The sequence below is a fragment of the Salvelinus alpinus genome, chromosome 24 (assembly GCF_045679555.1).
Source record: "Salvelinus alpinus chromosome 24, SLU_Salpinus.1, whole genome shotgun sequence".
In the NCBI taxonomy this organism is placed as follows: Eukaryota; Metazoa; Chordata; class Actinopteri; order Salmoniformes; family Salmonidae; genus Salvelinus; species Salvelinus alpinus.
Window position 1 is genome coordinate 31,640,904 of NC_092109.1, and position 14,520 is coordinate 31,655,423.

Here is a 14,520-nt window from a genome sequence, read left to right on the forward strand (position 1 = left end):
GTGGGTGACTGTTGTTGATGTGTGCAGAGGGTCCCTGGTTCGCGCGAGGGGACGGACTAAAGTTAAACTGTTACATATACAGGGTCAGTGCCAGTACCAAATGAACAATGCCCAGGGATACTAGAGTAGTTGAGGTACATGTAGACAGGGATTAGGTGACTGGTAGCAGGATTAATAATAATAATAATAATAAGCAATATGGCAGCATAAGTGGAGTGGGGTGTTATTGTGAGTGTGTGAGAGACTGGTAACGGGAATATATAAATATTTATGGTAATTTACTAATGGTAAAATAATGTATATACATGTAAACAGGAGTAATAGTGACCAGTAGCAGGATAAATATCTAGATACGAATGGTAATGGCAATCAATAATCAATGAACAGCAGCAGAATGGTAGTAATAAATCGAATCAATAATAATTTAGCAGCAGCGTAGGTGTGAGGGGTGTGTGCATGTGGGTGTAAGTGTGTGGTTTGTGTGTGTAACATTATTTGAGTAACTGTGGTTTATGACTCGTGACAGACTGCAATATAGTCTTCACTTGATCATAGGTCTCCTGCTGCACCACCCTCTTCTGTGGTTTCTACAACATCCCATCCCTCACAACCTGCCACTAACTCCATACCCCTCCCATCAACTCGCACCTCTGCCCGTGCATGCACCACAGCTGCCCGCAAGACACATCTGTATATCCTTGGGGGTACACTGAAGGTGAGTCTACATCCAACATATTCATGCACACCATAAATTCTACTTGCTTGGTTATTTTTACATGAATCAATACACTGTGCATTAGAAAACAGGACATAGAAGAAGCCACTTTCAAGTACTGGTAGCCATTCTTGATTCCCGATCAGTTTCTTTCTACATCTTTCTACAGGATGAGAATAATGAAGTAACAGAGGGAAAAAACAACCATTAGAGAATGGAACCTGCCCAAAATTAGACAAGAGAAAAAGACATGGAAGGAAGTATTGTGAAGCACCCCAGATAGTTGTGCCATTGGGACTGAAGGAAGACTCCAGTGAGGATTCCCTCTCAGATTTTGAGTGGGAAGAGGAAGCAGTGAAACTGCTCGTGGACAAGGCAGCTTGCTCTGGACAATGTGATGCCCACCTGAACTACTGTAGAACTTCAACTGGAAAAGACTAAAGGATACAGAATTAAAATGACTATGGGTAGCATTACCCTGCTCCACTCATATGGGTGGGTTAGTTTTCTGTTCTTTCTTTGCACACAAATCGTATAAAGTATTTTTGTGTAATACAGTGTGTGACTGTGAGTGGTCTATTGCCTTTAGCTGAGGCCTGTGCTTTCGTATTACAGGTGGTAGAGCAGTAGCCTCTATACCGTAAAACTGTACAATAGATGCTGTTCTCTCTCCCGCTACACTAGTGGGATTATTATGGTGTCATGGGTGCTGTAGAAGTACGTGTCCCCTGCTAACATGTGGGGCTTTGTGCACAGAGACATTTCTTGGGGAATAGGCTACTGTTTGTGTAAGTGTTTTACGGCTTCTACCCGAGACCTGGGCTTTTACCGTACATGTGGTAGAGCGTGTCCCTCAGCACAGGAAGAAATCGAGCCCCCTGTCAGCTAGTCTCTCTCTTGCTACATTCAAAATATGTTCTTATCTCAAAAGGCATCACATTTCAGGCAAGAGAGAAGATCAAGGGATATCAACTGTAATAATAAATAGTGTCAAATAACCAAGTGGTCAATCACTGGCAAATATGTAGCCGTGAAGTTAACATGTAGTGTAAGCTGGTAGTAACAAACCAAGGGTTTTATACAGGGCTAAATATAGATGTAAAATAACAGTATCTTGCTAATAAATGGCGGCAGCAGTTAAAGTTCTCGCAGTTTGTTTTTGATTTTTTTAGAGACGTTCAATGAACCAATACATGAACAAACTAAACCAGTCTTTCAAATGGTATGCAAAGCAAACAGAGGCGGTGTTGAGTCCCTGATCGTGGCCTGCCTGCAATTACCAGTTAGGTTTCCAGACTTCTTCCGCATTTTCCTACGACTTTCTGGCTGTGACGTGAATGCTGACGGCGGCCTTGGTGCTGGCGGAGCTGGGGGCTGTAGCGATTCTGAGTATCAGTGGAGCTTCGAAAGTCTCGGCCCCTCCCTCCCTGCGCCTCAGCGGCCCGCCCAGCTAGCGCAAACTCCCGATTGAATCCTGCCCGAGTCTGGGGAAACCGGACGGCCTGGAAATCGAGCGACGGAGAGAGGCCAACCCGTACTACAAAATCTGGTAAGCAGGTTATCTTGCGCTTTTTTATGTGCACGGAGCATATGAAATGCCTTGCATATGTGATTGCGTTTACATTATTCTATTTTTCTATCTGACAAGTGGAGAAGCGCACGAGGAGTTGGGCCTTTCTTGCTTATTTGGGCCCAGGCCTTAAGCAGGCCACAATTACGGCCTAGAAAATCCGGGAGGGGATTTTTCTAAACATCGGTAACATTAGTCTGCTAGTCAGATACCACCACAAAATACAATAGTAGCCACCATGTTCAAATATGATGCCGTGTATGCATTATTATGCAATAGTGGGCAAAATGTTTGTCCAGTGATCTCCAACACAAAATGGCGTACTTCTGTTTTTGAAAACACTGAAGGAAATGGGCGTTAGCTAGCCAGGCTAGCCGCCATAGTTACCTATAGCAATAAACCTTTCAGGTGGCTCGCGAAATAGCTAGCAAAATGCATTGATATTGACTATCGGATGGATGTGTGGGCTCTTGTCATGAAACTCATGTTTCCATTTAAGTTAACTAGCTCAAAGCTGCCTCTCATTTGTTTTAAACAACATTAACCACATTTAGCTAGACGAGCTACTGTTTGATTTATATTAGGTATGACGTAACCATTTTACTACAACCGCCAGATCATTTAGTGAAATGTCCTTATATTGTTTGCTTGCAGACCTTTTGTCTTAAATGTTGTTTTCTTGCATACATATACATTATACCAGTCGTTTTTGTACTGAGTTCGTTCCTATTTTCATGTTAGGCCAGCTAAAGGTTTTGAGTCTGATCAGCTCATTATGCAGCTGCACTGCCTGTCTCGCGCTCCCACACTTGTGCGCCACACCACTGCTGTCAGATTTGGCCATGGGGGTGGGTGAATTGGACGAGAAATTAAACGGCACGTTGCCCGAACCCTTTTTGTCTCGATGCATTTCGGCGAGTAACCACATGGATTCCTTCACATTGCAAGTTTTTGCATGGCTGAAAACGTCGCTCGTTATGTCAAAGCACATTACAACAAAAGTATGATATTTCCATTCCTATCATAAATGTAATAAGCCTAATCGCTGCCTATACCCTTCCTCAGTAGGCCAAGTAACATAGCTAGCTAGTTTAGATTGCCCCCAAATGAAGTGCAGACCAATATAATTGATGTCTAGACAGATTGGGACATGGCTACATTTCACAGGATGTGAAATACATGTGCTTAATGATATATGTTACATTGTAACATGATTGCTTCTTGTTAGAGAGAAAAATATGTTTGAGATTTAGGATTTGACTATGGGACATAAACTGGCAGGGGGGACCTCCCTCAGGATTGTTTGGGGCATCTAAAGCTCATTTCCTGTATTTCTACCAGGGCTGTTCCTGACAAAAAATAATATTGGTCAACCAAGAGTAGCCTTTTCTTTCGACCAATCAATTTAGTCAAAATGTTTAAACGTGTATTTTACCATTATACAGACACACCCTCCCTAATGTAGGCTACTAACCTTGTCTGATGCTTTAAGCACGCTGTTTTATTAAATAATTAAGACTCAAGGGAGCCAGAGATCAAGTTAGCCCAACCAGAAGATAATTTATTTTTTTCCTGACCCCCTTCCTCCCACTGCTGCTGGTATTCGCAGATTCTGCTGTTACTCTCCTGAAGTCGCCAGTAATAGGCTATACCAGTGGTCGGCAACTTTTTCCATTTGGAGTGCCAATTTATTTTTAAAAATCTACCAATCTGCGTGCCAGTTATGATTTGCATATGCTCATTTTCATGGAATAGTTTCATTTAATTTATAACAGTCTTTGTATCTAAAAATCATTGTTTGTGGTTAATCGACATTCTATCTAAATAAAAATTATATAAATCTAAAAGTAACTTTTATTGCCATTGTCAACTATGTAAAAATAGCCTACATAAAGCCAACACATAAAAACATTGCAGCCTGCAGGTAGAAAATATCCTGATAAAAATAAATATCCAATAAATCACATTGGCTACGAATGGCCTGTCAGCAACGAACTTGAAACATTGTATAAACTGGGTCTCCCAGAATCTCCTGCTAGCAAACTTGAAACATTGTATAAACTGGGCCCAGAATCTCCTGCTAGCAAACTTGAAACATTGTATAAACTGGGCCCAGAATCTCCTGCTAGCAAACTTGAAACATTGTATGAAATATTCTGGGCCTTCTAGTTGCGCCAGACAGACACAGCTGTAGGCTATTTGTGCAAGGGATAAGAAGTAATCAAATATTTTATAATGTTTCCACTGGATCAGAATATTCAATTTTTCCCTTTCATGCCGAATGGTTATCGAAAGGGAGAGCTGGAAATATTGTCATTATCAATTGATTATAAAAACAGACTTTGTTTACTTGCTGTTTGAGGGGGAAAATGGCTTTGAGAAGCGCCACAGCTCATTAGTGGTGGTGAGTTAAGGCAATCAGAAATACTCAGACATCCCCAAATGGCCACATTTATAGGCCTACATTTGTGCAGAGGCCAGGTAGACTAGTCCTACTTCTATATGCGTAATCGGGTGCGCATCCTTACTAAACTTTGACTGACAGGAACGTTTCAAACAAAAGACGATAAATAAATTGACAGAACTCGTAAATGGAATTAAATAAACAAAAACGTGTTTCTCTTGTGTAGCATAAGTTGTGAGTTCTGCAAAACAGATGTCCACTCTGATAATGAGAACGGTAAATGACTAATAATAATATATTGAATGCATTAACAGAAATTAGCATAACCAAACAAACATTGCAGATTAGAAATTATGGGAATTAACGGTAAATGTAGGCTACTACTGGTGATTATATGTAATGGGGAATTGATACACAGAAAACAATGCACACAATGAAATTATGAAACATTCAATACCAACAAATTGGCGGGAGAGAGCAGCGCATTCTGGAGAGAGATGTGCCTTATGCATCTGAGCCACAATCCTCATATTCTTGGACTGGCATCCCTGTGGCCTCCAATTGTTTAGTCCACTGAGACTGGCTCAAATCAGACAGGTGTTTTGTGTGCCATGAAAAAAAGTATCTATTTGCAACTGCTCAACTAAAAAAATCGAATGTTTTCAATACAGACCCCTTTTGTCATACAGTATGCCACATAAGGCACCCATACCTTATGAAAATTGCACAGTATACTCTTAATCTTATAATGAATCAAAACTAGTGATTGCATATCTTGACATTTCTGCCATCCATTGTGACATTGTGGGAAGATAACCAACCTTCCAATTAATAGCGATGCATTTCTTAGCCGCTATAAATGAACATTACTGGACATTCAAACATATCAGTATCCATTCATCATCATCAATAGTGTCTCCCAGGTCTTCCTCACATTTTTGCTTGAAGTGTTTTGTGTCATCGGGAAAAGCCTCTCGAGCCTTGATACTGTTTGGAAATCAACTTTAGAGATTTGTCAGACTGCCTTAAAATAGTTTCAATCTATGAAGCTTCTGGCTTGTCCAGTGTTTTCTACACAGAGATAATAAAGTGTTGTATCTGCAAAAGTTCACCTCAGTGCTGTCAGACTGGTCTTCCCTGGTTGCCTGACCCTGCTGAGTCCCCTGTCACCATCTGATCCTGCTCAGACGAGGCTTGAACAATAATGACCTTGGTGTACATTTATACATTATATTATCCAAGAACAGCATCCGTGATTCAATAATTGAAATGACCGTTATTCCCAGATCCCAGACTGTAGCCTACCCATCAACGGAAGATGGAACTTTGTATCCATTCACTGATTTTTATATACTGCAATATTCACCTGAGCTCTGTAAACTGGTCTTCCCTGGCTGTCTGATCCTGCTGGGACACCTGTCACCATCTGATCTCCTTAGACACGATGAGCATAGTGTTGTGTACTGACTGCCATGACAGTGTAGCCTGTAGAGCTGTTTATACCGTGTCAGAGTGAAAGGTAGGGAATTAGCTAGAGAAACTGACAGATCAATAACGTTACATTGCTGTACTGACTAATAAAAACTCACATTGCGCTGTCCAAAAAAAATCTGAATATTGTCCCTCAAAATTTTTGGTCACTGGTTTCCTCGTTTGATTCAGGTCTAGTGTAATTGAGGCAAAAATAATAGCTAAAGTTAGTGAGCTGGCTAGCTAACGTTAGCCAACTTTTGACTAGCTCTAATTCTACATCAACTAGCATAAACTAGGCAAGTTAATTTGCTTCTGTTGAAAATGGACAAAAAGGCTACAAAACATTTCCATACACAGAACAGCTGTTAGATGCTGCTATCTGACAGATTGCTAGAGGCTAGCGCTGTGGCAGCTACTAGCTAGCTGGTTAGTTCTCTTCAGACAACTTCTTGAGAGGTATGAAACATGTCATGTTACATGCCAGTTACACTACTAGCTCAGCACTGGGAATAAATACATTTTTTCTGTTAAGTCAAACGACAGTTACCTTGCCAGCTGCATCAATCAAATAAAAAGTAGCCAGTTTCTGCTCTGCTTGCTTTTACAACCTGGAGAAAATGCACAGCAGATGCAGACAGCAGCACCGCGCTGGTCCTATAATAATACCTTTGCCTTCATACAGCCTGCCTGCACGCTCTGTGGTTTCCGTGCAGTCCTAAATCCTGCCTGCTGAAACCGGCAAACAACCTACCCAACCGCTCTGAGGCTTCCGCATGGTTCTTAAGCACACCTATGACGCTTTTAGTATCACACAGCAATGATAAAACGGGGGGAACAAAAATGGAATTTTAGAATATGTTGGGGTCATGTCTCCCCCCGTCCCCAGTGAAAGTTTCACCCCTGTGGTAGACTCATTTTGGTTGGCCATTAGGCCTATGTGACTGATTTGACTGGTCAATTCTTGCCTCCAGTGCTGCAGTGACCAATGAGGTGTAAGGACAATGGATGAGGACGAGACCAGGCTGGCACTACATTCCCAAGAGCCTAAAATCATTCTCCATGGATCAGGTAATAGCAACATTTTGTTTGCGAATTCAAGTAATTCCCTGTACTGTTCGTTGTTCTGCACAACAATCTAACATGTCTTCCAAGTTTTTTGTTGTTATTGTCTGTGTAAGAGTGCATGAATGTGTCTTCTGCAGCATGTTTATGTAGGCCTATGCTGAATATATCCAACTGTTCCTGTGTTGATGTGTTCCAGATGAGGGTGGTGCTGCAGGGGAGGAGTTTGTGGTGGAGCTGCAGGAGACTGTGCTGGTGTCGGAGGGGGAGGGGGAGGGAATGGCGGTGCATGGATTTGCTTCAGACGAGCTGGTAATCCAGGATGCTGTTGAGGACGTGGTGTCTGAGTATGTGCACTGCGATGAGGACGAGGATGTTGCTGTGGAGACGTGTGTGATGTCACTGGAGGGGGAGGACGAAGGTGTTGCCATGGGGGACATCCCTGAGGATGTGATGGTCGCAGACGGGCATACCCAGGATGAACTGGACCCAGAGCAAGACACAGACGGCTGTGGGGACTACCTGATGATCTCATGTGAGTACCAGGCTGCTTCTCTCCTCTCCAGTTCTACATCAATACCACTGTCACCTGGCCTCTTTATAAAGATAACATTACAGTTAAACTAATGACCAGTAGTGAATGGATCTCTCACTCTGTCTGTCTCTTTTCGTCTTCCTCCAGTGGATGAGGCAGGCAAGATGGTGTCAGACGATGGCACAGAGGTGACTGTAGAGGGAGCCGAGGAGGACCAGGAGGTGGAGAAGGATGAGGACGGCCAGGAGGTGATCAAGGTGTACATCTTCAAGGCAGACTCTGGGGAGGATGACCTGGGTAAGGAGACATTTGAATAATGTTTAGTACCTCAGGAAAGAGGGATTCTATAACCTATAATAGTTGATCACCAAGGAGTATTATATCAGTGTGTGGTTGTCTGTGTAGGAGAAACAGTGGACATCAGTGATGGAGACACAGAGGATGTGGCACTGACGGACTCTACAGGCCGAACGCTCCGAGAGAAGATGGTGTACATGTCTCAGGGGGACCATGGTAAGTGATCAATTCTGTGTGTGTGTGTGTGTGTGTGTGTTTTATGGTTGTGTTGTAACTAGTATGTTACCCTGCAGGTTCATCAAAGATATCTGATGAGGTTTATATGGAGGTGGTGGTGGGGGGTGAGGAACCAGTGACCCACGAGCGGTCGTACGACGGCACGGCTCTCAGCAAGGACTTCATGCCTGTGGCCTGGGCAGCCACGTATGGTCAGTAACACACTTTATGTACAAACATACAGTTTAACAAGGTGGATAATGTCTTCTTGCTCACCTGCCCTCTGTAGTGATAAGTATCTCTGCTCTAGCAGGGGTGAGAGAAGGTGTGCATTTGCATCGAACGTTTGCTGTGTTATTCCAGGTTCTGAGGACAGTGAGAGCTGTGAGAACAGAAACGGTGCTGCCAGTGCTCTGCTGCACATTGACGAATCAGACGGAGGGGACAAGCTCAACAGGCAACGAAACAAGAACAAGAGAACAAGGGCTGAGCCTCGCCAGGTCCAGACAGGTACACAGCTGTCAGATGGGACAAAATAACTATCTGGTACTGATTCTATGGCTTGGGTTTTCATGTTTAATTTTTTGAATACTGTTGTTTTTACACCGTCAAGTGATATCTGTGAGTCATGTATCTGTCCTAATTTTCTTCTCTCTCGCTGTTTCCCATCCTAGCCATCATCATTGGTCCGTATGGCCAGCCTCTGACAGTATATCCCTGCATGCTCTGTGGCAAGAAGTTCAAGTCGCGAGGCTTCCTGAAGCGCCACACCAAAAACCACCACCAGGATGTCCTGACCAGGAAAAAGTACCAGTGCACGGACTGTGACTTCACCACCAACAAGAAGGCCAGCCTTCATAACCACATGGAGGTGCACACGCTGAGCAACAAGGCTCTGTTTGAGTGTGAGGTGTGTGGCAAGGAGTTCCACCAGCAGGCGGCGCTGTTCTCCCATCGACTGCAGCACCACCACCGTGAGCCCAAGAGCCCTGTGCCTTCACAGGCCAACAAGATGCACAAGTGCAAATTCTGTGACTATGAGACGGCTGAACAAGGACTGCTCAATCGCCACTTGCTGGCCGTCCATAGTAAGAGCTTTCCCCACATTTGTGTGGAATGTGGCAAGGGTTTCCGGCACCCCTCCGAGCTGAAGAAACACATGCGCACACACACCGGCGAGAAGCCTTACTCTTGCCTCTACTGCGACTACAAGTCGGCTGATTCCTCCAACCTGAAGACGCATGTCAAGACCAAGCACAGCAAAGAGATGCCCTTCAAGTGTGAACGCTGCTTCCAGACCTTTGCTGAGGAGGAGGAGTTGCTGCAGCACGGGCTGACACACGAGGAGGCCAAAACCCATCAGTGTGCCCACTGTGAACACAAGAGCTCCAACTCCAGTGACCTGAAGCGCCACATCATATCGGTGCACACCAAGGACTACCCCCACAAATGTGCCGTCTGCGATAAAGGTTTCCACCGGCCGTCTGAACTGAAGAAGCACTCGGCGTCGCACCGTGCCAAGAAACTGCACCAGTGCCGGCACTGCAACTTCAAGATCGCGGACCCCTTTGTGCTCAGTCGCCATATCCTGTCGGTTCACACCAAGGAGCAACAGGCCTCTCCTGAAAAGAACGGAGCCAAAAGGACCTTATTGGGGTCTTCCCCTGCCTCTGCCTCTGCCAGTGCACCGGTGGCAAAGAAGCAGGTTTTGGTGCCTGGTGCTAGTTCTAGTGCTGCGGGCTTGGCCACAGGGCCCAGGGAGAGGAGGGTGTACCAGTGTCAGTACTGTGATTACAGCAGTGGGGATGCCTCAGGGTTCAAGCGCCATGTGATCTCCATCCACACAAAAGACTACCCCCACCGCTGTGAGATCTGCTCTAAAGGCTTCCGCAGGCCCTCAGAGAAGAACCAACATATCGCACGCCACCACAAGGACTTGGTGCAGGCAGAGTGATCCTGGCACTGCCCACTCTTCATACCACCAGAACAACACTAATGCAACCACCACCACACCGTAATCAATTGAATGTGTGTGTGTGTGAGTGTGTGTGCATGTGTGTCTGCTGCATTAACAGGGAACATCTATTATTTTTACCGCAATGACTCTCAAGCCAACTTTCCTGCAACTGAAAATTAATTTACGTGTACATATACCGGTGTAAGGCCTATGGAATAAGTTGACAAAGCCCTGTACAGACTTGCACTTTATCTGCATGTCCCCCTGCTGGTGACAGTGTTGCATGGCGGAATGTGCAAGAGTCGCAGGTCTCTCTGAGGTCTTTGTAGATTCATTGTTTTTACTCCACAGCCACAATCAGTTCTTTATTAAAGTGGCGATTTTTAAGCCTACTTTAACTTGGCACACGACTAAGATAAAATATGATCTACAAGCTGTTTGTATTCACACAATAAAATGGACACTCACCTGCTGAGAGAAAAAGCAGATCCACTGAGCAGAGTGGTCGAGATTAACTCAATTCTAATAGCACTTGCCACCAATTTATTTTAAGAATTATGAATGCAGTAGTCATGAACTCATTAATTATACCTGATGCTTTGAACGCTGAGACACGAAGAGTATGTGTGTTGTATGTAGTTGAGTGCTTGCTTGTGTGTATGCCTGTTGTGAGGGATGTCAGTTAATGTATCTATTGTGCTTCCTGGTAGTCTGACCCCACATCTCCCTGTTGTCTTATCTTTGGTATTCTGAGAACTGTCGTTGTTCTGAGGAGAACTGTCTGTCCGGTGAAGGAGTTGACTGCATCATAGCAAATAGCCAAGGCATTTGTAAAAGCTGTGGCTTCAGAGAAGGTTTATTAGTTGATTCACTTAACACAGTGAGATACTAGATGTGGCCAACCATGCCATCGGGTTAGAGGGTTCTAATATACAGGTAAGCAGTATCAACTCCAAACCCATAAACCCCTCTTTATACACATTATTTTACCCCTAATAAGCTTGATTATCAGACACCTGACTGAAGTGTGATGCAGCGCCAGCAAGGCCTTCGGGGTGAGGATGCACACTATCTGGTACCACTAATTCATGACCACAACATTACACGCTCCTCACCTCCTCAAAACCTATTGGATGAGAGCCATAGGTCCATCCCCTCTGACCTTCTCCAATGGGTTTTGAGATTGAGATTCTCCCATCTACTTATGTCAGTGACCAGTGAGCGGTATTAGTTCCCTGAAGAGAGATGTAACTCGTAAAGACTTGTGGTATGTTTGTACTCTGGCTTCGACAGTTCCTTCCCCTGTGATAATTTTTATATTTATTTCATCATCATGAAATTTGTTGTATAGTTCAGTGTAACTAGAATTCTATGGGACGTAAATTATTGTTTTGTACACAAATCTGTAAAAAGTGTGTAGATGTAAACACTTAAATAAAAGGAGGAATCAGAACTGTGTTGTTATGGATGTACTTGACGTATTTGTTAAAAAAGCTATGAAAAAAGATAATAAAAGCAAAGTATTTTACCTGCATGTTTGTCTTTTTAATAATTGACCAAAAGGTACAGTGCCTTCAGAAAGTACTTATACCCCTTGACTTATTCCACATTTTGTTGTTACAGCCTGAATAAAACATTGAACATTTTTTATTTAATAAAAGTGAAAACATGTTTTTAGACATTTTTGAAAATGTATTGGAAATTAAATACAGAAATATCTAATTGATGTAAGAATTCACACCCCTGAGTCAATACATATTAGAATCACCTTTAGAAGCGATTACATCTGAGTCTTTGGGTAAGTTTCCAAGAGCTTTGCAAACCTGGATTGTACAATGTTTGCACATTATTATTTTAAAATGTATTTGAGCTCTGTCAAGTTGGTTGTTGATCATTGCTAGACAGCCATTTTCAAGTATTGCTATAGATTTTCAAGATGATTTTAAGTCGAAAATGTAACTAGGCCCCTCAGGAACATTCAATGTCGTCTTGATAAGCATCTCTAGTGTATATCTGGCCTTGTGTTTTAGGTTATTGACCTGCTGAAAGGTGAATTTGTCTCCCAGTGTTTGTTGGAAAGCAGACTGAACCAGGTTTTCCATAGGATTTTGTCTGTGCTTAGCTGTATTCCATTTTTTTTTTAAATCCTAAACAACTCCCTAGTCCTTGCCAATGACAAGCATACCCATAACATGATGCAGCCACCACCATATGCTTGGAAAATATGAAGAGTGGTTCTCAGTGATGTGTTGGATTTTCCCCAAACATAACATTTTGTATTCAAGACAAAGTTAATTTCTTTGTCACATTTGCAGTTTTACTTTAGCGACTTATTGCAAACAGGATGCATGTTTTGGAATATTTTTATTCTTTAGAGGCTTCCTTCTTTTCACTCTGTCATAACTACAATGTTGTTGATCCATTCTTCATTTTCTATCACAGCCATTTTACTGTTTTAAACTCACAATGGGCCCCATGGTGAAATCCCTGAGCAGTTTCCTTCCTCTCCGGCAACTGAATTAGGAAGGACGCCTGTATGTTTGTAGTGACTGGGTATATTGATACACCACCCAAAGTGCTATTAATCACTTCACTATGCTCAAAAGAATATTCAATGTCTGCTTTTTTAATTGTTTTGCCATTTACCAATGAGGTGCCCTTCTTTGCAAGGCATTCGAAACTTCTGTCTTTTTTGTTGAATCTGTGTTTTAAATTCACTGCTCGACTGAGGGACCTTACAGATAGTTGTATGTGTGGGGTACAGAGATGAGGTAGTCATTCAAAAATCATGTTAAACACTATTACTGCACACAGAGTGAGTCCATGCAACTTGTTACTTGTTCAGCACATTTTTACTCCTGAACTTATTTAGGCTTGCCATAACAAAGGGCTTGAATACTTATTGACTCAAGACATTTCTAAAAACATATTTCCACTTTGACATTATGGGGTATTGTGTGTAGGACAGTCAGTGGTGTAAATTACTTAAGTAGTACTTTAAAGTATTTTTACTTAAGTCGTTTTTATGGTTATCTGTACTTTACTATTTATATTTTTGACTACTTTTACTTCACTACATTCCAAAATAAAATAATGTACTTTTTACTCCATATGTTTTCCCTGACAGCCAAAACTACTTGAAACATTTTGAATGCTTAGCAGGACAGGAAAATGGTCCAATTCACACACTTATCAAGAGAACATCCCAGGTCATCCCTATTTCCTCTGATCTGTATGACAATTGGGTACCTTTATCCACCACAGGCCATTGACACAAAATCTCAATTTAATCCATTTTAAATTCAGGCTGTAACACAACAACATGTGGAAAGAGTAAATGGTTGTGAATACTTTCTGACGGCACTGTATGTAATTGTCAACTAATAACTGCAAGGAGTAGGATAACATTTTCCATAGAATGATGGTACACCAAGGTTTCTTTTACAGCTGGGTTTACATTAGGGCATATATGTGATCAATTCAGACTTCTAAAGCAGCTTATATTACTTAGGATCAGAGGTATTAAATACTGTCATATATAAGAGTAGGATGCCTGACAAACTGATAAAGCACCGGAAAGCATTTTATTATTGGAACAAATCGGGGGAGTGGAAAACTAGGCTTCAGTGGGTAATGTAGCGTAGCTGCAGGTTAAGGCAGAACCAGATGGGTCACTGCAGCTAAAGGTGGTTCCTGGTTGCCACAGTTGCCATGTGTCTGCCTACCCATCAAGTAGCAAAGCCATGCAGAAGGATCAAGGGAGGACGCTTTGGAAGTGATGAGTATTGATGAAATTACGCAGCGGGACACTCATCTGTAGAAAGAGAGAAAGAAGGCCTGAGACATTCCACACTTCTATCCATAAATATTTTTCAACTTAGGGCTCTGTTCAAACGGTATCGCTGAAGCATTACAGATTGCAGGCTGGAAATGTTAAGGTAAATCTGATTGAGCAGACATATGCAGCGGTTACATATGCACCATGAAATGCAGTCTCCGCTAACGCAGGAACATTGCCTTTAAATTTCAACCACGCTGTAACGCTGAACTTCCGCGATATGGATTTAATAGAACCCTTAAATACACGTCACAAACAGAAATGGGACGAACCGTTTTTGGGGAGGATAGCAATGTTCTCAGGCAGAATGCCAGTGTCCAGGGAGAACTGCTTAAACTTCTGTAGCAGGTCAGGGCTCAAGTCTGTCCCGCGGGCTGTAGACACCACACATGCAGAACATTGCAGACTAAATATACTATGAAGGATACACTACAATTTATAATGCAAGATTGC

The 14,520-nt window shown here is 42.8% G+C and overlaps 2 protein-coding genes across 3 annotated transcripts in view; one reads left to right on the forward strand and one right to left on the reverse strand.

The window, feature by feature from the left end:
• Positions 1–1,944: 1,944 nt before the first annotated feature.
• Positions 1,945–11,757, forward strand: LOC139551804 (zinc finger Y-chromosomal protein 1-like). Its single transcript, XM_071363162.1, has 8 exons — positions 1,945–2,264; positions 7,134–7,230; positions 7,424–7,759; positions 7,907–8,056; positions 8,165–8,272; positions 8,350–8,484; positions 8,636–8,782; positions 8,947–11,757. Exons 2-8 carry the CDS (start codon positions 7,164–7,166, stop codon positions 10,224–10,226), a joined length of 2,223 nt encoding a protein of 740 aa, XP_071219263.1. The 5' UTR covers positions 1,945–2,264; positions 7,134–7,163; the 3' UTR covers positions 10,227–11,757.
• A 1,740-nt stretch (positions 11,758–13,497) lies between these two features.
• LOC139551806 (palmitoyltransferase ZDHHC23-A-like) overlaps positions 13,498–14,520 on the reverse strand; it is a 44,335-nt gene continuing 43,312 nt past the window's right edge. For both annotated transcript variants that reach the window (XM_071363165.1, XM_071363164.1), the window contains 2 exons: positions 14,340–14,441; positions 13,498–14,043 (listed from right to left, as the gene is read on the reverse strand). In XM_071363165.1, the coding sequence (XP_071219266.1) occupies positions 14,024–14,043; positions 14,340–14,441 (122 nt within the window). In that variant the 3' untranslated portion in view covers positions 13,498–14,023. The remainder of the gene's footprint in view (positions 14,044–14,339; positions 14,442–14,520) is intronic.